This window comes from Manis pentadactyla, chromosome 4, assembly GCF_030020395.1.
Source record: "Manis pentadactyla isolate mManPen7 chromosome 4, mManPen7.hap1, whole genome shotgun sequence".
NCBI classification, from domain to species: Eukaryota; Metazoa; Chordata; class Mammalia; order Pholidota; family Manidae; genus Manis; species Manis pentadactyla.
The window spans coordinates 170,171,054-170,196,896 of NC_080022.1; the positions used below are offsets into that span (position 1 = coordinate 170,171,054).

The window sequence follows — 25,843 nt, forward strand, 5'->3', positions numbered from 1 at the left end:
ATGTGACACAGCCTAGGGTTGGCTCTTTTTTCATACAGTTTTGTTATATTATACATACATAACTTTGTTTCTTTAATTAAAATTTTGAAATAAGGAAAGCATCCACCTCAAGGGAGAGGTATGGTTGACTCACGGGGAGGCCAGGGAAGGGCCGAGCATTGGAGGGGAAAGGGAACATCACAGGCAGTTAAACAGAGTCCTGATCACCTCCTTGTTCTTTATTTCGACCATGTTTTTGTTAGAAAGGTCAGTAGGCAGAACGGCTGTGGGAGAGATGGACGGCAAGGGGCCCCAGCTGGGCGGCTGGGTCTGGTTCTAGGGAGAGAGGAAGCAGGCTGAGCATGGTGTGGCTGCGGGGATGAAGAGGAAGTCCCAGGGACTGGGCAGTACTCAGCTCACTGGATGAGGAAGAGTTGGGTCCGTAGGGGCGATGAGGGGGAGCAGTTTGGGGGAGGAAGGTGCCAGTCCTAGCCACCTCGGCCCCAAGGCAGAAGGCTCTCCCTTCCACCATCCAGCACAGAAATCACTGTGTGCAAATGTGAGGAGCCAATGGGTAGCCCAAGCTCTGCAGTCCTGGGGTTAAAATCCATAAGAAGGCAGAATGGTAAAAAAGAAGGGCGTGGACTTCATAGCCAGACAGGCCTGGGTGTGAACCACACTGGTGCCACTCACCATCTGCGTGACTTTATGCAAGTTACTTAACCTCTCTGAAAACCAGGGGGTGTCTCTGCTCACCCACCTCACAGAGGTGCCGGGAGAGTCTAGGGAAGAACCCCTCTGTAAAATGCCCCACGTGTTGTCTGTGGACACGTGTGGGCTCCCTCTTGTCCTGTGTCCCCCCTCCCACTCCCGCCGTGGCATGGAGGTCTGTGTGAAGACTCCACAAGCCCTTCTGAGCATGGCTGTTTCTGCGTCCCTCGGGTGTCAGGTCCCAGAAGGTTCCTGGGGGCACCTCCAACTCCCCTGCCTCCAGCTCAAGGATGGAGACCACACAGGTTTGCATCAACCAGAAAGTCAGCTTTATTAGCCCACCACCAGCAGAGAGGGCAGGGAGACAGCCGGGGACCGAGGCGGGAGAACAGCAGCCTGGCCCAGGCCTCCAGGCGGTGAGGCCAGCAGGCGGGCAGGAGGCCAGAGAGGCAGCTCAGCGCCTGGAGGTCTGGCTGGCGCCGGAGGAGCCCTGCTCCTTGAGGATGGGCCGCGTCTGGCGACCAGAAGACGAGGACGAGGAGGAGACTGTGGGAAAGAGGGGAGGGGTGAGGAGGGCTCTGGGAGCTGAGGGGCCCGGCGTGGGAGGAAGGGGCGCTGGGGGGGCTGGAGTGCCCAGGAGCCTTACCTTCCTGGAAGGAATAGGATTGGCCGGACATGCGCTGGGAGGAGGAGGAGAGACTGTGGGGAAAGGCAGGGCAGTTAGATGTGCTGGGCTCAGCACGGGGCTGAGGGGCGGGGGGCAGGACCAGGGCCCCACTCACTGGGCGTCCTCGCCCTCCAGCAGGCGGCGGTAGGTGGCGATCTCCTGCTCCAGCCGCGTCTTCACGTCCAGCAGGATCTGGTACTCTTGGCTCTGCTGCTCCATCTCGCAGCGCAGCTGGGCCAGCTGCTCCTCCACGCTGCTGATCAGCTCCTGGATCTGGGCCAGCTGCAGGCAGTAGCGGCCTTTGGTCTCCTCCAGGCTGTTCTCCAGGGATGCTTTCTGCGAGTGGGCAACAGAAAAAGAGAGTCAGTGGAGGAGCTCACTACTGTCCTCCCTCCAGGCCCCTGGGCATGTTTCCTGAGAGGTGCATGGATTTTGACCCCAGCAGGGATACTAATGGGCCAGAGGATGTGGGGAAAAGTTATCACACAGTTCTGGGACCTAATTTCCCCACCTATATAATGGGTACGAGGATCCTCCAGTCCTACTCCTGGGAGAAGAGAGGAGGGACTGTTTTGTGGCAGTGTTGAGGGTGGGGCGGCCATACTGCTGCCTGGGGGACTGGGGCAGGGCCCGGTCCTGCATACCATGCTGAGCTGGGACTGCAGTTCTATCTCCAGGGTCTGGAGTGTTCTGCGGAGCTCGGACACCTCAGTGCGGCCACTCTGCACCAGTTCACTGTTGGAGGCCACTTCTTTGTTCAGCTCCTCGGTCTGAAACAGGAAAGAAGAGCAGAAGGTGTGGGGCGCTCCAGTGGTAGTCCCCGGCTGGGAAGCACCCCAGGAGGGCTGAGGACCAACCCCACCTTGCTCAGGAACCAAGCCTCAGCATCTCTGCGGTTCCTCTCCGCCATCTGCTCATACTGGTCACGCATCTCATTCAGGATGCGGCTCAGGTCCACGCCGGGGGCTGCATCCATCTCCACACTGACATCTCCACCGGTCTGACCTTTCAGGGCAAGCATCTCCTAGGAAGGGATGGTGGGAGGTGGTCAGCCCAGCTGACCCCTTTCCTGGCCCTAGGTGCATCTGCAGCCCCACTGAACCAGCCTCCCATGGCCAGCACCAGCAGTGGTCTCACCTCCTCATAGTTCTTCCTCAGGTAGGCCAGCTCCTCCTTCAGGCCTTCGATCTGCATCTCCAGGTCAGTCCTGGCCAGGGTCAGCTCGTCCAGCACCCTGCGCAGGCCGTTGATGTCGGCCTCCACGCCCTGGCGCAGGGCCAGCTCATGCTCATACCTAGTGGGCCAGGGGCCAGGGCATCAGACTCCATCCGTGAGGCTCCTGAGCCTCACGCCCTGCTGATCCTCCTGGCCAGACAGCCCCACTACTCAGGCCCTGCCCTCTGCACCCCCACCAGCCCACCACAGCAGCTGCTCACTTGTTCCTGAAGTCATCAGCTGCCAGCCTGGCATTGTCAATCTGCAGAATGGGCTGAGCATTCCCTATGGTGGCTTCAATGATCTGCAGGGGTGGACAGACAGGAGGCCTGGTTAGCCAAGAGCCTGATGTTCAGGGGTGAATATCAAGAAAGGGAGAAAAGAGTCTCCCCAAACGTGGCACCACCTGACTGGCATTTTCCACCCAGCTCAGGGTGTGTAGTGGGAAGCACCCAGTCTCCCACCACCCCACCCTGGGCCCAAGGCTGAGAAAGGCTAAAGGCACAAGGTGGAGAACACTTGCAGGAAATAGACATCAGGGTTCCAGGCCCAGCATAAGCACATAGAGTTGTAAAAGAACTGCCTGCCACTTCCCCAGGGCAGGTGTCAGTCTCCCTGTTTGTAAAACAGAGATGCTAGCAAGTGGTTTTCTAGGGGCCCCTGCAGCCTTATCCTCTCATCGCTCCACCCACCAGAGCCCCACCCCCACCAGCCACACACCTTGTTCCGCAGGTCTGCGATGGTCTGGAAGTAGGGGCTGTAGTCCTTGATCTCGGTGGGCCGCTGCCTCTGGTACCAGTCACGGATCTTCACCTCCAGGTCGGCGTTGGCCTCCTCCAGGGCGCGCACCTTGTCCAGGTAGGAGGCCAGGCGGTCGTTGAGGTTCTGCATGGTCACCTTCTCACTGCCCACCAGGAGCCCATCACCACCACCGAAGCCAGCACCAAAGCCAGCACCCAGGCCAGCGCCATATCCTCCGCCAAAACCACTATTCAGGGCCCCACCAAAGCTGCTGCTGCTGAATCTGCCACCATAGCCGCCCCCCAGCCCACAGGTGCCCCCAGAGGAGAAGCGGGAGTCCACCAGGCCCCCATAGGCACTGGGGGCCCGGCAGGACCCTCCGGCCAGGACAGAGGACATGAGGCCGGAGCCCCCGCCAATGCCACAGGAGCCCTTCATGGAGCTGGAGGAGGTGAACTGGCGGCTGCAGGTGGTCATGGTGCCGAGGAGGGAGGCGAGCGAGCGAGTGAGTCGGCAGAGAGAAGAGAACGGTGCTCCGGAGGCTGGGAGGATGCTGGAGCTGCCTCCAGCTCAGGACGCTTTATATGCACCCAGGGAAGGTGGGGCCCTCCCGAATGCTGACTCCTGGTTCCCCTCCAGATTTCGTCACTCAGGTCCCGTCCAGCTCCCCACTCCGGATTATTCAGCCCAGGGTCAACTCACTTCACTGTGTGCTGCTCAGAGTTCCCACCCAGCTCTGGGGGCGTGGGTCCCAGAGAAAACACATAAACCCAGTCGCTCATGACTCAGGCTGGGTGGCGGGAATCTGGCTCCTGTTCCTGGAGCCCGTAGGCCAGCACAGCCTTGGCACAGGCAGCTTCATGGAGACCGCGTCCCCAGGCAGTGAGTCAGCCCGTGGAAGGACTCCCTGCCCCACGGTGACAGCCTTGGCTGAAAGAGGCCTCAGCAATGCCATCCCAGACCCGCCTGGGATGTAGTAGTGGGATCTTACATGCCCAGCTCAGCACAGGAGAGCTGGGCTCATGGCCTTGCTCCAATTTGCTTGCTGTGTGACCTGAGGCCTTTCACCTTGCCTCTCTGGACTTCCATTTCCCCACAGTAAAGTGACAAGGCTGGAATGAGTGATCTCAGAGTCCTTTCTAGTTCAAAAAAGTCTATGACTCTTTCCCTTATTGGACCCAATCCCAGTTTCAGAGGCTGCCTTTAAGCCCCCAGGATCTCCAGAAGTGGTGTGTACCAAGGAAGCAGCATGCACCGTGGAGCCAGACAGGTGGCAGCTTGAATCCCTGCTCTGCCCTCTATAAGCTGCGTAGCATAGTCATCTTTAGCAAACCTGGACCTCCCTTTGCTCACCTGTGAAAGAGGACACACCACCAGTCACGGGGAGCATGCAGGAAGACCCCACCAGCCTTCCCTGTGAACCAGCCCTGCCCCTAAGCTTCCTTTCCAGCACAGCTGCCCCACACCTGCCTCTCACACCCACCTCCATGCCCTAGAATCTCCTTCCCATCCCCCTGCCCTCCACTCTGTGTCCGCACTCCCACCCTTTGGCAGCCCACCTCCAAGGCATTGCCCACCTAATCACAGGCACCCACCATAAACCATGGTGGGAGGGAGTCTCTGTCTGCCGCTTGGTCACGTGTCACCTCTGACCCTGCCATGGGCCTCCCAGTCCCCACACTGTATCCTAGGCTCAGTGTCCAACAGTTTCTCTGAGTGCCCATAGATTCCAGGATGGGCTTGGCAACTCCATTCAGACAGTGGAGGAGAAATGAGAAGACAGCCTCGCCTTTCTGGTCACCTGCCATGCTCAGTGTGGGGTGCTCTATATGTGCCACATGATTCTGTGAGGGGCATTCTTCCTGATACCAGTTCACAGATAAGGAAGCTGTAAGGGTACGTGGGCTTCTCAAAACCCCAGTCAACAGGAAACTGAGATTTGAACCCCTGTTTGTCTGCTTGCCCAGCACACGCCCTTTCCACCATCCTAAACCACTCTCCCTACATGTTTCCAACATACATCATTGTATCCCATTAATCCTGGGAAGGGGGAGGAGAGAGGAAGGACCAGATGGAGGGGATGATTCCCCCAAAGCCACTCAGCTTTAGGTGCGAAGCTGGGACTAGAACCCAGAGCTCCGGCTGCCTTCACTCTCCCATAATGCCTTGCAGGCAGGGACCTACGTGTGCTGCGGTGGTCCTTCAGTGCTGGGATGAGCTCTGCCCACACCGGGCGTGACCTTGGCCTGAGTTCTGGAGGCAGGACTCGGTGGGGGGGTGTCTAAAAGGACACCCAAAAAGAGAGGCCTCCTTGGGGTGCTTTGGGGGGTGACCCACAGAGCTGACTACTGTCCTTCTCTGAAGTGCCTCAGTGATGGTGAGAGGAGCGGGGAGCAGGCTTGCCTCAGCCTGAGCTCTGCTGGGTGATAGCACCTTGAACCTTGGGGCAGGAAATCCTCCCTCTCCGCATAACCAGGTCAGCCACTCCGCCTCTAACCACAGGCCGGGAGGTATGAGCAGAGCTGGTCATCAGCACACGCCTTCAGGGCCAGGCCTGGCAGAGGGAGCCCCATGCTGCCCTCCCCCAGCCCCCAAGATGGGCCAAGTGGATCCTAGAATCTTGGGAAAAAGCCCACTGGCCAGATGTCAGGACGAACATCATCACCGTTAGAAACTGGAAATGACCTTCAAGGTCACCTACAGCCACCACGCTCCAACCAGAGAGCTGGAAGCCAGGTTGAACAGAACAGAAGCAGAGGAGCAGAGACTGGATCCTGGCTCAACACCATAACCTAGCGGGCCCCGCCTCCCCCGGGGGTCTCTGGGAGCTCCCAGCACATGCTCTGCCCAGCCTCCTCTAACTGGCTCACTGCTCCCCCTCCCTCCTAGCCCACCCCGCCCCATTCCTGGAGGAATAGTAGGTGGGGGATTGCACACACAGCACCCAGCCCTGAAGTCCCTGGGTAGGCTGAGAAGCTGTGGAAAGCTGCCTACCAACTCACCGAACGTCTCAGTCAAGCCCGCAGACCTAGCATCTATGTGCCCGCACTCAGGACATGGGGCAACAGGGAGACGGGCACACAGTCTCTGACCTTGGAACATAGCATCTGACCCTGAAGAGAGAACTCCAGGAACACAGCCCTGCATGGCAGGAAACCCTTGGGGGCTTGGTGGGGGATGCAGCTGAGTACAGGTGACTCCACCTGGACCTCCACAGTCGAGGAGGGGCTGCCCCCCGGGCTCCCTTCAGAAGGTGCTTGCAGTAATCAGGGGAGGGTCCAGCTGGGCCTCAGAAAATCTGAACTGGGAGAGAAGGACAGGGGTGCATTTCCTCCATGCCAGCAATTCACAACTGCCCTGAGACTGCTGAGAGCCAACTCACTAGGCCTGGTGGGCACAGAGCAAAGACTCCCGCAAGCCGGTGCCCCTCCAGGAAGTGGGTTCCTCCCCCTGCCCCCACCCTTTTTGTCTCTCCTTCACCCCACCCCATCCCGGTATGAGGTCATCTCCTACCTGAGTTAGCCTGAAAATGTTACTGGCCAATGCTTGCCTCTACTTGCAAGGATCCCCAGCCTGCCTGATCACAGGATCCCTGTACAGATTCCTGGCATCAGCCAGGACAAGCCTGGTGGGGGGACAGTCTAGATGCTCCCAGGGGATTCCAGTGACCAACCAAGCTGGGAAGCACGAGTCAGCCTGGGGGGAGGCAGAGAAGGACGGTGGTGCCCCTGGAGGCAGGAAGAGCCTCAGGCTTCAGGACAGGGGAAGAAAGAGAAGAGCACCTGGAGTCAGGCAAATGAGGGCCAGGTTTGGGGCAAGCCCTTCTACTTCCCTGAGCCTCAGCGTCCTTCTCTGGGAAATGGGACTGCATATCAGTACTGCTACACAGGCATCTTAGAGGGTGGGATAAACAAACACCTAGCACAGCCTGGGGGCCATCGATGTATTTATTCACAGGTATTTATAAAGCAACCTCCTGTGTGTCACAAGACATAAGAATAAGGCAGAGAAATCCCCCAGGGCACACGGTCTGGTGGGGGCGGGAGGGAGTAGAAACAATCTCAGTACCAGGTGATGGGGTCAGGGGCCTTCAGGAGGGAGCAGGCTCTCTGGGGGAGAACAGTTCTTGAGTCGGGGCTCTGGCCAGCGGCCGGTATTGTCAGGTAGCTGCGACTGGGGAGGTCACTCCCTGAAACTTCAGCCTGGACGGGGGAGAGCTCTTGACTCTGAGCAAGAATTCGTGAGCAGGTCGGAGGAGGGTAGGTGAGGAAGGCATTCATTAAAGCAAGAGCAGCAGGGAACGGCCGCCACGGAGGCAGCAGAGAGCAGGGAAGAGCAGGGGGAGGAGAGGGAAGCCCGTGGAGCTCCTGCTCAGCACGGCGCAAATGCCCTGCCGACTCCTAAAGCCAGGGTCACTTTTGTCCAGGGTCCGCTTGAATCTGCACGGTGTGGGAACTGGGCCCCTGCCACCCCAGGATTTGGGGGGAGCCACAGAGCACTGGATGGAGTGAGATTATGTTCTGAGAACTTCCCAAAGGCGAAGAAAGGAGGTTTTCAGGCAGGCTACTAAAGAGCGTGATCACACAGCTGCAGTCCTGTCGGGGTCACCCAGGCCACAGGGACTTGCAATCCCAAGTCACAGCCCTTCCCTGCTTGTCTGAAGTAAAGCAGAGATAGAGAAGACCTGTGCTTAAGTCTAGAAAATTGAATGAAATAGCAAAGTAACAAAGACTCTTACCACTGGAAGAGTACAGAGATAATACATAATAAGTTGAGCAGTGGGAAGTCTTTATTTAAGGCAAAAAGCACACACTCGAAGAAAGGGGAGTGAAAGGGTATCTCGCTGCGACCCTCCTTACCCCAGAACGGCTCAGGAGACACGGGCCCACGCAAGAGATTTTATTATGTGAAAGAGAAAATGGCTCTCCCCAGAGAGAGACAGCAGCAGCTCATGGGCGAGGAAGCACGTTTTTAAGGAGTGGGGGTAGGGTGTGTTCTGCGTTGGTGATTGGGTCTTAAGGGGTCGGGGTCTCAGCGAGCCAGAATTTGCCTTTGGGGAGTGCAGGCAACCTCAGAGAATAGGCCAGCTTAAAAGCTGGGGATTCTGTCTGCAGGATTTTCAAGAATGGGATGGGAGGGCAGGGTATAGGCTTGTAGTGCAGTTTCATGGTGTCTTTCTCCAGGGAAAGACACTATGTCACCATCCACAGTCAGTCCTCTAGATGGTCTGTAAGATAAACTTAACCCAAGGAATTTATTGAGCCTGTTCTCCAAGATAGTGGTCACCCTCAAGCACTGGAACATAACAGGACTGCTTGCCCTGCCTTAACATAGGGTGGGTTATTGTCTGATCACCAAAGGATATGTTGGGAATTTTACCTCTTAACTCCCTGGTTTTTAAAATGGAATCTTAGCCTTAAGATGAAGTTCCTCCAGTTCTTACTATACCATTTATGTCTTGGCATTTTTTGTCATAGGCAGGAAAAATTAATCGTGATGCTCGTCCCCTGTCCCTGCCCCACCTCAGCATCAGGATCTGGATGAATCCATGAGTGCCACCCCCCTCTCCCCTTCCCCCATGTTTGTTGCCCCCTTTCTGAAGGCGAGAGCTGTCACAGCCCCTCACACTGGTCTGCACAGCCAAGGGGGCCTCAAGGGAGCTTGTGGCTGGGTCAAAATCAGTTACAGCCTTGGCTCTGTGCCCCGGGGACAGGACCACCTGGTCTGGCCCTCCTCATGCCCCACCCACACTGCATAAGACCTGAAGGAGTATGTGGGCAGCCCCATACCCCACCCTGCCCACTGCTCCTACACTGAGGGCCCCCGGGGCCCCTCAGGGCCAAAGCATGGATCTTCTCCTTCCCTTGGGCCCAGTGCAGCCCCAAGCCAAGTGATGCGGGACCACGGATGGTATTACCGCCACAGGAGGCACTACCAGGTCACCATTCAGTGTGTGAGCTTGGCGGAGGAAGAGTCCCAGGGCTGGCTGCCTCTGGTGCTGACCTGGGCCTGGGCATCAGGTGTGCGTGTCCATCACATGAGCGTGGGGAGGAGCGCTGAAGGCAGTTACGGACCCGTTGGCTGACAGAGGTGAAGCATTCTGTGTGGTGGGTGGGTAGGTGTGGATGAACCAAGTCCCTCTGGAGAGTCACACAGCTGGGTCCCCCAATTCAGCCTCAGACACACATCCCCACCAGCCTGGGTCAATTTGGGGTGCCTGCCCCAAGGGGGCCACAGCCCCCAATCACTCTGCCCTGTGGCCCCCACCTGCCTGGGCCTGGGCCAAGCACTCCTGGAAAGGGTGGGGTTTTCCCTCACTGGGACCGTCCCCTGGGGACCTCACATCCTGCCCTGCAGTCACTGCCTCCACTGGCTCAGCCCTCCACCCACCTGGCGCTCCTCCATTTGGCCTCCTGAGCCACCTGCCCACCAACTCCAAGGGCAGGGGTTTCTTCCCCAGCAGAGGGGCCCAGTTTGGGGCTCTCTGGCCAGTCCTACATTTTGGCCTCTCCTCATTCACCCCATCTATAGGAGCAGACCCTGAGAATCTGTGGGGAGAGAAGCCCCTGCCTAAGAGCCCAGGTGGGGCAGGGGTGGGGCTCTCGGCTCTTCTTCCCAGCACAGCGGCTCCCCTCCCCACCCTGCTCCACCCCCGATGTGCCAGGCTCCAGACAAGGGCTGAGTCATTGCTCCTTGGAGCCTCGGTGTCCCCATCCACACAGTGGGGCACCTCTTCCCAGACCCTCCCTGATTCTTGGGACTGTTGTTCAGGTAAATGAGATCACCCTCCAGATGAGCCATCCTGGGCTCAGGGCTGGTTCTTCTGGTTGTGGCCGGATGTGCAGTGGGGGGCTGGTGGTCACAGTACCTCCCTCCTGCCCTCTATCCCTGATTGCTGCTCAGGCCGCTGAGAGATGCGGGCCCCTGACGGAGCGGAGTTCCCACTCCCTGCCTGCTCTGAGGCCAGCAGTTGCACCTGCAGACCCAGCTTCCTGGACCCCAGCCAGTCATACCTGCCGGGGGAAGGAACTCACTGTCCTCACCCACCTGGGTATCAGCGCCGTTAGCTGCGGCTCATCTCACCCCTCACTTCTGGGGCTTCTGAGTCCAGAGAGAGCGCAGGACCTGCCCAGGGTCCCCAAGCCCAGCTGCCCACTTCATAGACTGCTTGAGCCACTGGCCACCTGCTCCTCCATGCCCCCACCACTCCTGCCCTAGAGGCACTGGCTGCTCCTGCCGCATGCTCACCTGGGGCCACAACCCCCATCTTCAGGCACAGGGAAAGAACAGTGTTTGGGGGACCCGGCCTGATTCTGCAGCAGCAGACAGCCCCAAGCCTGTCGGGGTTGGGGTTCCCCTGCTCTCATTAACCCCTTCTACCCGCATCTGCCTCTTGAAGAAAACTTGGTGCACCCCACCCATTCATTTCCAGATTTACTCAAAGGAAGACTTCCAGGTGTCAGGGGTCCTCCATAGCTGGCTCATTGTCCCACATCAGAGTGTAAGGGGGCTGGGCCCAGAGGTTCTTGGGGTGGCTAAGGCAGGACTGCCCCTCCCCCCTTCCCCAGGTGCAGTCTTCCACCCTCCCCCACCTCCAGGCTGCTGGAACCAAGGGGTATGCGCTGCCAGGGAGGCTGGGCACAACCCCACCCAAGGCCCCCATCCTGAACAGCAGTTGACCATTTGGGGAAACATCCCTGAGAGAGACCCCACCCTTCTGCCATACCTGCCTGGGGCCCACAGGCTTCCCCAGAAGCAGTCTCCAGCTCATATTCCTGGACTGAGGCACTGACAGTACCCCTGGAGGTCCAAACCCCTTCTGGGAGTTTTCTGAGACTCCTGTAGGAGCCTGGGCCCTAACCTCCCAGCCCGCCCCTGGCGCCTTCCCTACCCTCATGCCTCTCCCAAGAGGCTCCTGACTCCTGTCCTGACCCAGCCCCTACCCCTCTTGGAGGAGAGCACGGCCCACAGGACAGGAGCGAGTGATTGGATGTGTCCTCCCTTGGGACTCTGGCTCCCCCATCTGAGTTCATCTTGTCCATTTTTGGATGAAAAAATGAGGCTTAGAGAGGGGAAGCAACTGCCTAAGGTCACAGATCTACTTATGGGGCAAGAAGAGGCCACCTAAGACTCCTGCCTCACCATGGGCTGACCCCACCCTGGGTCTGGCACTGCCTGGACCCCCCTCCCTGGGATCACCAGCCCTCGGGAGATGCAAAGCTGCCCAGGTCGTCCAAGTGGGGCTCCAGGACTCCTCCCCCTGCCCACTGCCCCCCACAGCCCATTCTCCCATTCCTCACTAGGGCGCACTCAGTGGCCAAAACCAGGATGCATTCCATGTGAGTCAATGAGCTTTATTGGTCAGGCAGCGGGTATGGGAAAGGGACTGAAGCCGGGGACTGAGGCCGGGGAGGCCTGAGGCTGCAGGGCCAATGAGGGGCCCTGGGAGGCTGGCTTGGGGAGCGGAGTCCTCAGCAGGTGGTCTGGTGGACCTGCTCACGGGAGGAGATGACCCTGCCGTCCTGGACCTCTTCCACAATGGTGCGCACCTGGCGGGTGGTCACGGCTGCAGGGGACAGATACTCGGAGTTGGGCAGGGGCCAAGAGACCCTGGCTCAGTCCCAGCCCCTGAACATGGTGGCTCTCCCCCCTACGGTGTCTGTGCCTCTTCAGGCCCTTCAACATCATATCCACACACAGGTCCCTCCTTCCCTTAGCACTCCCATCCCATCCCTCTGCTGATGCCCCTGTGTGAATCCTGCCTCCCAGGTGTGTGGTTGGAGCCCGACACACTGTGTCCTTCTGCAAGGCAGGCTCCGTGCAGAGTGGGTGCTACAGTGGGGTCTGTCTCCTGTCCTCTGCAGTCTCCAGGGCATGAACTAGGCTCCTGCCTCCCCCATCAGACCGGGATCTGGAGGACAATGACCATGTCCTTTTCACCCATCAGACCAGAGAGCACAGAGACTGGACTGCTTTGGCTCATCAGTAAGGTCTCAAAAGCACAGGCTTGAAATCATGTCCCTATCTCTGCATCAGGTGAGAGTCTCCAGAGCTAAGAGCAGGTCTCCCCCATCAGACTAAGATCTCCGGGGTGAGGGCCAGCTCCCTGGCCCACCCCCATGGCCCGGTTCAGTTGGAACTCCCGGGGACCCTCCCCAGCAATGAGCAGATGGGTCCCTGCCCCGTGCACCCCTGCCCTCAGCTACCAAGGTTCTTACGTTCTCTGGGCTTGTACTGAGTCAGGCTGCAAAAAAAGAGAGAGAAGATTAGATTTGGGTCTGAGAGTCCCAGGCCCCCAGCCCTGCCTCTGGGGCCCCACTCACTGGGCGTCCTCCCCCTCCAGCAGGCGGCGGTAGGTGGCGATCTCCTGCTCCAGCCGCGTCTTCACGTCCAGCAGAATCCTGTATTCCTGGTTCTGCTGCTCCATCTCGCAGCGCAGCTGCGCCAGCTGCTCCTCCACACTGCCTATCAGCCCCTGGATCTGGGACAGCTGCAGGCAGTAGCGGCCTTTGGTCTCCTCCAGGCTGTTCTCCAGGGATGCTTTCTGCAGGAGGGTGGAAAGAACAGGGGTCAACATGGGTGAACGGTGCCCCGTCCAGGGCCCTGTGCACACCGCAGTCCTGGCAGTGCCCCTACCATGCTGAGCTGGGACTGCAACTCGATCTCCAAGGCCTGCATGGTGCGCTGGAGCTCGGAGATCTCACTCCTGCTGCTCTGCACCAGCTCGCTGTTGGTGGCCACCTCACGGTTCAGCTCCGCTGTCTGCAGACAGGACACAGGACAGTGCAGTATGAGCCTGAGATCCCTTCCCCAGGTCAGATGACCCCTGTGGCTTCCATATGGCCAATGCAGGGCCCATTCTGGGCCCAGGCAGGCACCTGGGGCTCTCTCCACTCCCTGTAACACCCCTGGCTGTGGTCACCTTCTGACCTCCCCTGGGCCATTCAGGCCTTCTCCCAAACCTGACTGCGGGAACAGTGCCCTCACACCAGTTTCCCACTTCCCAAAGCCCAGAAACCTTTGAAAGGATGTCAAGTTTATCCTTAATCCCTCCAAGTGGAAAACATGAGAACAGGAAACTTAAGAAGCACCCAGGCCCTGAGTTTTAATTCGTGACCTCTTAAGAGAAAGGTGGAAGCTCCCCAGGCCTTTACCCTTGGGCTCTGTTCCTGATGGGGGCACCACACAAACCCCAAGACCCCAGCTTTAGCTAAACTCCTGGCCTGCTGCTGCAATGGGTGGCCCTGATCCCCTTGGGGTCCATGTGACTCACTGAGGGCAGAGTACCCCCAAGATGCCACATGCTAAGCTCACAGTCGGGACTCAGTGCTTGCACCCCATCCCCTCTGAGAGCCCTCTGGCCTACAGCAACCCCCACCTTGCTGAAGAACCAGTCCTCCGCATCCTTGCGGTTCTTCTCTGCCATCTTCTCATACTGGTCGCGCATCTCGTTCAGGATGCGGCTCAGGTCCACGCCAGGGGCAGCATCCATCTCCACACTGATCTCACCACCCACCTGGCCTCGCAGGGCGTTCATCTCCTGTGGAGGAGGGGGTCTGTGGGTGCAGGCATCCAGACCTGTCCTGATCTCTCACTCCCACCGCTTCCAGACCCCTCCCAAGGACCCCTCCTTCATTCTGCCTGTCCACTACCCTTGACCCGTCTAATGACTTTTGCTCACCTGTTCTGCATAGGCCTTGCCTCCACCATCAGACTGGAAGCTCCCAGAAGACAGGTTCTGTGTGTCCCCCATTAGGCTGAGTGCTCTCCAAAGATATCTAATTTTTGGACCTGTGCCCCAAAAATATCCCCTCTAATTCCCAAACTTCTCCTTAGGGTCTAGATTTGAGGGTTTGATCTGGGACAAGGAGGAAACCTCCTCACTTGTCTCTTGTCCCCATGAGGGAAGCTAGGATGGGCAGAAGAGGCCTTGGTGGACCCGCAGGAGGCCCCCTGGGCAGGGAAGCAAAGTGGTACATGGACAAGGTGCCCTGCACGGGGCCAGTGCTCGGCAGACAGGCAGCCCTGTCAGGTGGTCGGACCTGGAACACCTGCTCTACCCCTTCCCCCAGTCTCAGGCTTGGTGCAGCCCCAGAGCCCTGCCAGCCACTGCACAGCCTCTTTGACCTGCTGCCCTGCCACCTCACCTCCTCGTGGTTCTTCCTCAGATAGGCCAGCTCCTCCTTGAGGCTCTCAATCTGCATCTCCAGGTCGGCTCTGGCCAGGGTCAGCTCGTCCAGCACCCTGCGCAGGCCATTGATGTCGGCTTCCACGCTCATGCGCAGGGCCTGCTCTGTCTCGAACCTGCGAAGGGAACCAGAGACTCCCTCTCTATGCTTGGACTGGCAGGTCCAGGTCTGGCCATCACCTGCCTTTGCCAGGGCTCTAAGGACTTGGGAGGAATGATGAATGGAGTGGAAGCAAATTCCAGCCCAGGGCCATGGAAGGATGCGGGGCAAGGCCTACCCCCACCCTGCTTCCTAACTCTCTCCTCCCTGCCTCCTGCCTTCCGTCCCTCTCTTCCACCACCTGCTGAAGCCCAGGGACCTTTGGATCTGCTGCCTTAATGCTTCCTCAGTGGAGAAGTGGACTCCCCCATCCCCAGCTCCTGGCCCTTGCCCCCCCACAACTGAGCAGTCCCGAGGTACATGGGGTGCCCCAGTTCCTCCCCAGCCCACTGGCTAGGGCTCACTTGGTCCGGAAGTCATCAGCCGCCAGGCGGGCATTGTCGATCTGCAGCAGGATGTTAGCATTGTCCACGGTAGCTGTGAGGATCTGGGGAGACGGGAGAGTCAGGTCATTGGGTGGGGGTAGCTCAGCCCAGACCAGGCCTCTGAGACGGGTCTTCCTGCCTGGGGGCCAGATGTGGCTGCCCTCTCCAGGAAGGCTCCCTTCCTGCTCAGCCTTTCCCTTTACCCCCGCGACTGTTGACAGAGGCAGGACCAGCAGAAGTCTGATGTGCTGAAACTTACCTCCTTTCCTCCTGCACCCACAGACCCCATGCCAGGCTCTGCCTTGAACCAGAGCAGGCAGCCAGCTGGGAGGGCTTTGACTGGGAATTCAAGAAAGCCGAAGGAAAATGAGAGGTAGCCTTCATGGCAAAAGCTGTCCCAGAATCCCAAAGAGAGGAGGGGATGTGGGCAACACCCTCATTTTACAGTTGAGGAGATGGTGTTCCAGAGAAGGTCCCCAGGAAGGAAGGCTAAAGAAGCCCTCACCGAAGAGGTCCCACATCAGAAGTCAAGGCCCTGTCAAGCCCCGCCCCGTGTGCAGCGGGCAGCCCCGCCCACAGAGGTGTGCTAAGCCCCACTCTTGAAAGGGCAGCAGGAGGGATGGAGAAGCCAGAAAAATCCTCACATAAGACACACAGAGGCCTTCCTGACGTCCCGCCTCCTCTCTCTGCCTCCTCCTCCCAGTAGGTGCTCACTAGACCCCTTAGCCCACCATCACCCAAAATCCCCTTCTTCCTCCAAAGGAGAGAGAGATGTTTGCTTATCTGGCCCCATGAGCCCAGCCCTCCACATGCAGCCACTCCTCTTATCCTACAACCGTAGGAGGTAGCGGCAAAAAGCTCTATGCAAGGAAGCTGAGGCTCAAGGAAGCAACACGAGGCCTGCTTGTCCCCAGCCCAGCCTGCTGGCCTCCCATAAAGGGGAGCATGAGCCACATAGTGGCCCCAAGGCGGGCTTCCAGAGGCCAAGCCAGAGCCAAGCTGTCCTTGGCTCCCTGAGACCCAGTGGAAGCCCCGAGACTGGATTCCAGGCCTTGGCCACAGGCAGAAGGTGGGGCAGAGAAGTCATGCCCCCCACAGGCCTCTTCCCACCAGGAGGCTGTACCTTGTTCCTCAGGTCCTCGATGGTCTGGTAGTAGGGCCTGTAGTCGCGGACAGGCCCCGGGGCCTGCCTCTGGTACCAGTCACGGATCTTCACTTCCAGCTCAGTGTTGGCCTCCTCCAGGGCACGGACCTTGTCCAGGTAGGAGGCCAGGCGGTCATTGAGGTTCTGCATGGTAGCCTTCTCGTCTCCTGCCAGCAACCCATCAACAGCCCCAAAGCTGCCACCGAAGGCCCCGCCAGAGCCTAAGCTGTAGCAGCTGGAGTAGCTGCTGCCCCCGAGGACGCCGCCCAGGCCGCTGGCAGCCCCCAGCCTGCAGGAGCCGGGTCCCAGGCTGCCGGAGAGCCGGCAGGAGGTGCGGGATGAGCCGCCCCCCAGGCCAGAGCCCCTGATGGAGCTGGAGGAACTGAACTGGCGGATGGTGGTGGTCATGGTGGCGGCAGCAGGCAGCAGGCAGGCACAGTGCAAGAGAACTCTGAAGGAGGGAAGCCCTGGGTGCAGCTGCCGGGGCTCGCCTGCCTCCTTTATAGGCCGGCAACAAGTGGGCGTAGAGATTACGGCAGGCTCACTCCTCTGTTTCCATTTCCCTGGGCTTTCATCACTCCTGGCCCTCGGCCAGCTCCCAGGTGACTGTGGGCCCCCTCCCCTCCCACCGCGAGGGCTTTGCCTCATTTCTCTGAACCCCCGTGCTAGGCATCTGCATGTGCATGTGCGTGTCTCTGGTCTCAGGCCTGTCACCTGTGATTCAGGCAGGCCCTCCAGCTATGCTTTCCCATGACCTAATACGGAGAAAAGGAGAGGCAAGGTGTCACCGTCACCAGGCCCTCCCAGGCAGCTGCCACCCCAGCCCATCTGCCTGGACCCTGTGAATGGTGGGGAAACCAGCTGGGGAACAAAGCAGCCGCTGGCCTGAGGTTGCCCTCCTTCACCCATACCACACCACACAGGGTCTGGGTGCTGGGGAAACAGCGAGGACGAAGACCCCACCCCACCTTGGAAGCTGGACCTAAGCCCACTGGGCTCACCACACAACCCAGGAACTTTGTCAGCTCTCAGATCACCACCCATTTACAGATAAGGACAGTGCCCCTCTGCCCACCTAACTAGCAGACAGTGCCACAGCACCCATACCCCTCCCCTGGGGCCCCAAGCACATGGGCTTCTGCCCCTGCAGAGCCCTGACCCCAGGGAAGCACTCCAGGGCCTCCAATTCCATCTGGCCAGTCTCCTGACCCTGCCCACATCCCTGGGAGCCCCTGGTTCCCCAGCCCTCTCTTCTGACTTTTCCCCACCTCCCTCTTACAGGTCGGGGTCCTGAACCAGGGTGGGCAAAGAGGAGCTTAACAGTAAGATGCGGAAATGGCAGATTGGAGGGAGAGTCCTGATAAAGGGGAATGGGGAGAATGGGGAGGGGCACAGCCCCTGCCACCCTCCTTACCCCTCCTGTACCCCAAGAGGCGTCAGAGGGAGAAGAAGAGCATACACCTCTGGTCCCAGCCAGCTGGAAACCAAGAAAAGGGTTCTTCTTGAGACCCCCAGGAAGCACCCTCTCCCACAGACTCCCCCGTAGTCCCTAGCCCAGTCCCTTGATGGGACCCCTCAGGATGGGCCTTGTGCCACCCACAGCCCCTCCCTGCCCTGCCCAGCACCACAAGCCAGCCCTGGGTCCCAGGGTCCTGGCAGGCTCTCTGGGCGGAATGTGGTCGTGTCTCAGACTGCCAGTGACTTCCACTTCCCAGACAGGCCCAGACAGCCCCCACCAGCAGCTGAGAGAGTCTCCAATAACCCAGCAGCTGCCAAGGCACCAAAGCAAACAGGACGCCCCCCACGCTCACGTGCACAGCAGCCACCCCACCCCACACACACCCCTGAGCTGGGCAGAGCCAGTCAGGCTTCCTGGGCTGGCTATGCCACTGCCACCCCCTCTCACCCATCAGTGCCTTGGGAAAGCCCCCTGCCCAGCCCCTTTCCCTCTGATCTTGAACCCAGACCTGCCCCAGACTGAGTCAGGGAGTTCTCTGTAACAGGTGTGGTTCCGCAGCAAGTCTGTGGGGCCCACCCAGGAACCAGCCACAGTCAGTGGGGACCCAGGAGCTGACTTGCAGAAACTTTCCCAGCCTGATGGGCTGCCTCATCCCTCTGCCCTCAATCCCCCAGCCTCCTTCTCTTTTGTGCCCCCATGAGGCCCCATCTGGATCGGTGGGCAGAGCACATTGGCCAGCCAGAAGGGCCACCCAAACACTCAACAGACTCGCCTCCCCTAGCCCCTCAGCCGGCTTGAGCCCAAGCCAGTGACCAGACTACGCCGTGGGAGGCATTGAACTCAGGCAAAGCTTTAATAGCAGTCGTTGCAGCAAACCGGGGATGCCCCCTCAGTGAGGGGCTGCGGGAAGCAGGTACAGAGAGGCAACAGCTCTTGGGTGGTGGCCCAGACAGGCACGTGGGGCGCAGCAGCATCAGCGTGCTGGGAGCTGGAGGCAGTGGCCGCCCTGTGACCCTTGAGACCGGGCTATTGCAGATGGAAAGGCACCTCAGTGGGTGGAGCGGTGGACCTGCTCCCGGGAGGAGACCACCTTGCCATCCTGGACTTCCTCCATGATGGTGCGCACTTGGCGGCTGGTCACGGTGGCTGCAGGCAGTGGAGAGGGCACAGGGTGCTTCAGGCTGGAGCCCCTCTCACAGGCCCCCCTACAGAAGGGTCCTCATCTCCTCCCCAGTCCCTCTGGGTGGGACAGGACAGGCTCTTACCTTCCCGGGTAGGCTGTGAGACCAGGGAAGAGGAGTACTGGGTGGCCAGGCTGCAGGGAGGGAGAGGGGGACCTGTCAGCCCAGGGGTGCCAACCAGGAGCCCGGCCCCCTGAAAGGAAGAACAGCTGGGGTGACAGGGGGTGGGGGGAAGATGGGTCCCAACAAAGTGGAGAGAAATCCCAGTGGGAAGTGCATGAAAAACAATGGTAAGCATAAGGCTCAAAGGGCACAGACCCAGTGGGCAGGAGTAAAGGGACACCCCAACACAAGGCCCAGAGGCACTTTGTGGCTCAGCAGGGATTTACAAGGAGAAGCTGAGCAAGTGCTTTCCCATATCCGAAGGGCCAAACAAATAGACTCAATTAAAGCAGGAGAGACTGAGATTAGACTATGGATGGACTTTGCCAGCATCAGAGAGCAAAAAGCTGGAGACTCCAGGACATTTTCAGTCCCTTTACACTAGGGCCCCAGTCCAAACCAGATCCACCCTGCTCCTTAACCCATCCCAGGTAGTGGCATCACCAGCCACACAAGTCATCAGAACCAGAAACCCTGGGTCATCGTTATCCACTCCTTCATGTGCTCACTCAATATTTATTGAGTCCTGCCTGCAATCAACAAGTGTCCCCATGTTCAAGCATCCAGACATGCAGTTTTTAACCAGAACATACCCACTTCATGCACCCCCTTCTGTTCCCTGCCCTCCTCCCCTCCTAACAGCAGGACTTCTCTGGCCTGAATCCCTGCTCCTGTCTTCCAACAGGCCTCCCTGACCCCACCCAGGACCGTCTGATGCATTTCTCCCTCTGCAGCCAGAGTGCATGCTGTAAGGCATCTTGATGATCATGCTCTTTTTCTGCACAAAATCCCTCCATAGCTCCCCATTGCAGATGTCAGATCCAGCCTGGATGCTTTAGTGTGGCCATCAGTGCTCTACAGAGCTAGACCCCAGCCACTGTTCTGTATCGCCTCCTGCAAACCTCCACACCTCCTCCTGGCCTTTTCCGGTGCAGGCCCCTCAGCTCAAACGTCCCTCCTGGGTGAAGCGGCCCCAGCCCACCCAAGAATCTGCCTGGACCCTCTCTCACTGGGCGTCCTCTCCCTCCAGCAGGCGGCGGTAGGTGGCGATCTCCTGCTCCAGCCGCGTCTTCACGTCCAGCAGCACCTGGTACTCGTGGTTCTGGCGCTCCATATCGCAGCGCAGCTCACACAGCTGCTGCTCGATGCTGCTGATGAGCCCCTGCAGCTGGGCCAGCTGGGCCCCATAGCGCGCCTCCGTCTCCGCCAGGCTGCCCTCCAGCGATGATTTCTATGGGCCAAGGTATAGGTAGCTGGGCGACCAAGCCAGGCCCCTTCCCCACAGCAGAGCCCCCAGGAGGGACCCCAAACTGGTGAGGAGCTGTGGGAGCTGCCAGCACACTGGGCAGTAACTAGGACAGAGAGGGGCCCGTGTCACTGAGTGTGAGGTGACAGCCTGGGCGGGGAGTCTCTCTGAGTGGGGGTCTAGGAGGCTGGGCCCGCCCTGGGGTGAGGCGTACAAGGCAGGGAGGGGTCACAGGCCCTACCATGCTGAGCTGGGACTGCAGCTCAATCTCCAGGTTCTGCACGGAGCGGCGGAGCTCCGTGATCTCGGTCCTGCTGCTCTGCAGGGCCTCGGTGTTAGTGGCCACCTCCCTGTTCAGCTCCTCCGTCTGGAAGGCAGGGGGCCATGGGACCTTGGGGAGGCTTGTGCAGGTAGGACAGAGAACAGCGGCTGTCCCTGAGCCCTGACCTCCCAGACCTGCTCCCCCAGCTTCTCCCTGGCTTCTGTGGGCCTTCTGTGCCCTCTGGAACTTAGCCAAACTCACCTCGTTTTGTGGCCATTTGCACCCATTGCTCCTAGCAGCTGGAAGCACCTCTCACAGACAGGCCCTAGGTTTCACTCTTTATCTGCTTGTCACCATCCAGGGGACTATAGCCACTCAGTATGTGTCCTAAGGGCCTGAGTTGTGCATCTAAATGTACACAGACCTACCAAAGCCTGTGCTGGAAGAAGCCCTAGTCATGGGTGAGGAGGCCTGAACTGTTCCCCAGGCCACAGGGAAGGGCTGTGGGGAGCTCAAGGCCTCTCTGAGTGTCACGCTCGGCAGCTAACCATGAGGGGTTGGTTGGTCCAGCTGGTTTCCAAAGGTCCTTCCAGCTGGGACAGTCTGAGGATCCACAGTCTCCCAGCCGGTACTCAGCACCCAGCACGTGTACGCACATGTGTGCACACCTGCACATGCACAGCCACCCACCTTGCTGAAGAACCAGTCCTCAGCGTCCTTGCGATTCTTCTCGGCCATCTTCTCGTACTGGTCACGCATCTCGTTCAGGATGCGGCTCAGGTCCACACCGGGGGCTGCGTCCATCTCCACGCTGACATCCCCACCCACCTGGCCTCGCAGGGCGTTCATCTCCTGAGCAGGGAGGAGAGCAGGAGCTCACCTGGGCCGTGCTGGGGAGATACTCTGGGGCCTGGCTTCTGTGCCTCAGGGAGACGGGTGCAGATGACAGACAGGCACAGAACAGCCAACAGCTCCTCACCCAAAGGTGGAGGCAGATGTCCTCGTGTCTCAAACGTGCAGGGCTGTGGGTCTCCACGCTCTTCCCCAGCACACACTCAGGGGGAAGGGCACTGCCCACTTCCAGTGTGTGCTGGGGCTGGACGGATGGCAGCATCCCATCAGGGGGAGCATGAGCCAGGACAGCCTCACTCACCGCCCTGACCCCCCGCCTCGTTCCCCAGCGCCAACCCAGAGCAGGAGCATGCGGAAAGCAGCCCATGTCCATATCAGCAGAGTCAGACCTCACTGGGAAATATTAATCTGCTGGGGGCCCGTGATCCCTATAACCACCCTCAAAGCCAAGTGGAGACATTTTCTGGGCTCCTGCTTGGGAGTTACGTTCCCCTAGCTCAGGCCAGACCAGAAGGAAGGCACAAGTCCCCTGCAGGGTCTTGGATCCCCATCCTTGGGTTGAATAATGCAAGAGAGATGGCAGAGTGATGGAGTCAGACCTGGGCATGCATATGGTCAGACAGACATGAGGGAGGACCCCTGTGCAGCCTTGGATAAATCCCTTAACCTCTCTGAGCCCCACTTCCTTCTGTGCTAAAGGGAGGAAAGGGTGCCCTTCTCCCAGTGCTGCTATCAGTACCAACTGAGATCATTGCTGTGAATCACCATGTGCTGGGCAGATGCTAGTTGTTATGACTATCCCTATCAGAATTAATTATAATAATTAGCACACATGTTCTGAGACTGATTTGCTCATTAGATAGTTAACTGCCACCTCCCAGTAGGCTGTGCCTCGAGGGACAAGGGTAGCGTCTTTGAAGAGAGAGGGCCCTCCGGGCCTCACCCAGAGCTCTCCGAGCTCTCCCAGGCTCAGGAGCCCACCAGAAATGGGAACTGGATCAAGCACGGCCCCAGCCCAGACGATTCAGAGGCCCCAGCCATGCTTGTTCCCAGCGAGTTTCTCCTACATCCCAAACCGGCCTCACCTCCTCATGGTTCTTCTTCATGTAGGCCAGCTCCTCCTTGAGGTTCTCGATCTGCATCTCCAGGTCAGCTCTGGCCAGGGTCAGCTCGTCCAGCACCCTGCGCAGGCCGTTGGTGTCGGCCTCCACGCTCATGCGCAGGTTCAGCTCCGTCTCGTATCTGGGAGAGTCGGAGACGTGAACCGTGGAGTGCCCTGGGGACACCCCACTGTACAACAGAGTGTCCTCTGTGATCCACCACCAGGCCCCTGGGGCAGCCCCAGAGGCCCAGACTCACTTGGTGCGGAAGTCATCAGCTGCCAGGCGCGCGTTGTCAATCTGCAGCACCAAGCTGGCATTGTCGATGGTGGCCGCCAGGATCTGGGGGACATGGTGAGCTTAGTGAGCAAGCGCCCCTGGCAGTCCCGGGGAGGCCCTGCAACCCTTCCTGCAGCCCTTTGGAGAGTGGGCCAGAGTGAGGGATGAGGGTCCCCATGGTCTCCTCCTCTGAGCACCCTGCAGAGGGTTCTCCGACTGGCAGGAGCATGATACCCAGGCACAGGTCACCCTGCTTCCTGGGAAGAGACCCATATGCACCCCTCCCCCACCACAAGATCACTGCCCAAGCTGCCTGGACCTCTCTCTCTTCCTCAAGTAAATTCACCTGTAGGCTCGGTGGCCACCTCCCCCAGGAAGCCCACCTCGATTCCCCATCTGGGTCCCTCCTCCCTGTCATACCTCCTCTTTGCCCATCTTCCTGCACCATCATCCAAGTGTGATTTTTTCCATGGCTTTTTTGGTTATTGCACAAGTCCCCTGGACTCTGAGCCCCAGGGGAACAAAGACATGTCTCTGTCATTCTCTTGGGAATCCCAAGCCCTGGGCACAGTGCCTACCCAGAATGGACACCTGGGAAACATTACTTTAATTAAGCAATCACTTAATTTAAAAGGTTATGAATGACCCCACCTCAAACCCAAAGCAGTTTACTTTTCTGACAGGTCATCTGGGAGGTTTGAATGACAACAGGGGAGGGAGAAGCCCTGGAGGGAGCAGAGGGCTGCTTATCATCACTGCTGCAGTTGCTGCTGCTGCTACTGTGACAGATGCCCCAGGGGCTCCAGTCAGGGGCCCTGGGGGTGGGAGGGGAGCAGAGACAGGTCCTGAGGGAGGCAGCCGGTGAGCAGGTAGGATTTGGGGCTGTGTAAGGCTGGGAGCTGAGGTGTAGAAGAGGTAGGAGGGGCAGCGCAGCAGGCCCACCCTGGGCCGCAGAGCCCACTGAAGGACCCAAGTTCTGCAAAGTGACCCTGGGTCAAGCCCTGTGCCAGACAGCCTGACGGCCAGTTTGTCTGCCCGGGGCCTTGGTGGGCTCCTCTGTAGCCTGTAGACTTCCCCCCACCCACCTCGTTGCTGAAGAGGCTATGGCCCAGCTCAGGAGGCTGAGACGGTGGGAGCCCCTGAGGGGTACAGTGACTCAGAGGGCCGCAGTGGGTAGTGTGAGGAGCCGGCTGACCCACGCTGACTCGCTAGGGCACCCCGGCCTCCCTGCCGCCCAGACTGAGCCCGGGATCTGATCTGGCACTGCCAGAAATCTGCTTTCAGGGGGCAATGGCAGGGATTCCCTTCCTGATGGAGATCCCGGGCAGGAGCAGACAAAGCTCCTCACAGGGCAGTGCCAGGCCTGGTTCTCCACCAGGAAACTAAGCAGGCCTAACTGCCCTGGGCCAGCCATGCCCCAGCCTGGCTGCCCCATGCCTGGCTTTGCACATCAACTTGACCTCTCACCTGCCTCTAGGGGCTGCAGCTCTGTAAGACCCTCCAAGGGCAGGGTTTGTGCAGGAGATCCAGATGCCGCATTCACAGAATGCCAAGGCCATGTTCTCAGAGCTCAGGAGTGTGTGTGTGTGTGTGTGTGACTGTGTCTTTGTGTATGTGTGTGGTCTCCTCCATCAAAGTTAGGGTAATCCCTTCCCTTGGCAGCTTCCAGTCTGAATGGGAAGACACAGAGTCTTCCCTCACTCCTCCCCAGGAATCTACTAGGAGATACACCACCCCCATCCGCAGGACCCTCAGAGGGAACATGCAGGAGAAAGTGTGGAGGGCCCACACTGAGAGCAGCTGTGATAACATGCCAGACGCAACGTCAAATCAGCACAATGAACAGGGCATAGACTCAACCTAAAAGTAATGAAGGGACCCCAGGATCTGGGAATCAAAGGTAAGTGCCATCCATTTAGGAGGACTGCCTGGAAGAGGTGAGGCAGACAGAGGGGTAGGCCCAGCCTCATCTCCCAGCAAGCACACCAAACTCTCCCATACCTATACCTTTGCCCATCCTGTTCTGTATACCTGGAATGCCATCTGCTGCCTTCTAGGTTCTGAAGCCTTCCCTCCCACTCCACCATCACACATGACAAATACACTCCCCACAGAAAAGGGGGAATTCCAAACCACCTCCTTGCATGGGCTATCTTCCAGGCCTGGGACCGGTGACCGGCACAGGGCTGGAGTCCAAAGAAAGTCAGAGTGTGAATGAATGAACGAATGAGCGATCGAGACTTAGGATGGAGGAGAAAGGTTCTCAAAGGTCCAAAGTTGGGATGAAGTGAGTCAGAAGTAGTTACTAAGGACAGAGAGCAAAGGGCAGGGAGCTGCTCGTCTACCTACCTTATTCCTCAGATCCTCAATGGTCTTGAAGTAGGTGCTGTAGTCACGGGCGGGCCCGGGGCCCTGCTTCTTGTACCAGTCATGGATCTTCACCTCCAAGTCGGCGTTGGCCTCCTCCAGGGCGCGCACCTTGTCCAGGTAGGAGGCCAGGCGGTCGTTGAGGTTCTGCATGGTCTCCTTCTCGCTGCCCCCCAGCAGGGCATCTGCCACGCCGAAGCTGGAGCCAAAGCCCCCGCCCAGGTTGCAGGTGTAGCCCCCACCATAGCCGCCCCCTAAGCCCGCTGAGAAGCGGGATGAGGTGACTGACATGTTACCACAGCTGCCGACTCCCAGAAGGCTGGGGGCTCGGCAGGCGCCCCCGACACGGACTGAGGACACCCGAGAGAGACTCCCGCCAGGCATACACAGGCCTTTGACAGAGCCGGACGTTGAGAACTGGCGGATGCTGGTGGTGGTGGCAGCCATGGTGTCCACAAGTCAGGAGCAGGGTCTGGTCTAGACGGAGACCCCAGGCATCCTTTTATAGCCAGGCGAGAGCGGGGCTGGGCCCCTGGCTCTTGAAGTCAGAGCCAAAAGCCCAGCCGTGTAATTTGCTTCTGTACCAGCCGCCCAGGGCCTGCGGCTCTGGCTGGACATGCTGAGTGCATCCCCCGGACCCCTCCCCTGCCCGAGCCTGGCCAGGGCAGGTGGCCTCTGTTTGTTCAGAAACAAAGGTGGTGTTGGAGCCGCAGCCCCAGGGTAGGGTGAACCTCCATCCTCAGCCGCAATTAGGCTGCTGAGCTC

At 59.1% G+C, this 25,843-nt stretch overlaps 3 protein-coding genes across 3 annotated transcripts; all 3 read right to left on the bottom strand.

Annotated features, from left to right (window-relative positions):
* Window positions 1-996: 996 nt before the first annotated feature.
* Window positions 997-3,880, bottom strand: KRT16 (keratin 16). The gene is made up of 8 exons (XM_036882916.2): window positions 3,293-3,880; window positions 2,794-2,876; window positions 2,495-2,651; window positions 2,220-2,381; window positions 2,002-2,127; window positions 1,473-1,693; window positions 1,337-1,389; window positions 997-1,236 (listed from the first exon to the last, which is right to left on the bottom strand). The coding sequence occupies exons 1-8, from the start codon at window positions 3,788-3,790 to the stop codon at window positions 1,145-1,147; spliced, it is 1,392 nt and encodes a 463-aa protein (XP_036738811.2). The 5' UTR covers window positions 3,791-3,880; the 3' UTR covers window positions 997-1,144.
* A 7,771-nt stretch (window positions 3,881-11,651) lies between these two features.
* KRT17 (keratin 17) lies at window positions 11,652-16,652 on the bottom strand. The gene is made up of 8 exons (XM_036882917.2): window positions 16,150-16,652; window positions 15,006-15,088; window positions 14,461-14,617; window positions 13,692-13,853; window positions 12,950-13,075; window positions 12,637-12,857; window positions 12,532-12,557; window positions 11,652-11,879 (listed from the first exon to the last, which is right to left on the bottom strand). Exons 1-8 carry the CDS (start codon window positions 16,576-16,578, stop codon window positions 11,785-11,787), a joined length of 1,299 nt encoding a protein of 432 aa, XP_036738812.1. The 5' UTR covers window positions 16,579-16,652; the 3' UTR covers window positions 11,652-11,784.
* Window positions 16,653-18,459: 1,807 nt separating this feature from the next.
* LOC118911191 (keratin, type I cytoskeletal 42) lies at window positions 18,460-25,583 on the bottom strand. Its single transcript, XM_036882918.2, has 8 exons — window positions 25,061-25,583; window positions 22,692-22,774; window positions 22,418-22,574; window positions 21,171-21,332; window positions 20,460-20,585; window positions 19,983-20,203; window positions 18,895-18,944; window positions 18,460-18,775 (listed from the first exon to the last, which is right to left on the bottom strand). The coding sequence occupies exons 1-8, from the start codon at window positions 25,523-25,525 to the stop codon at window positions 18,678-18,680; spliced, it is 1,362 nt and encodes a 453-aa protein (XP_036738813.2). The 5' UTR covers window positions 25,526-25,583; the 3' UTR covers window positions 18,460-18,677.
* Between the last annotated feature and the right edge of the window lie 260 nt (window positions 25,584-25,843).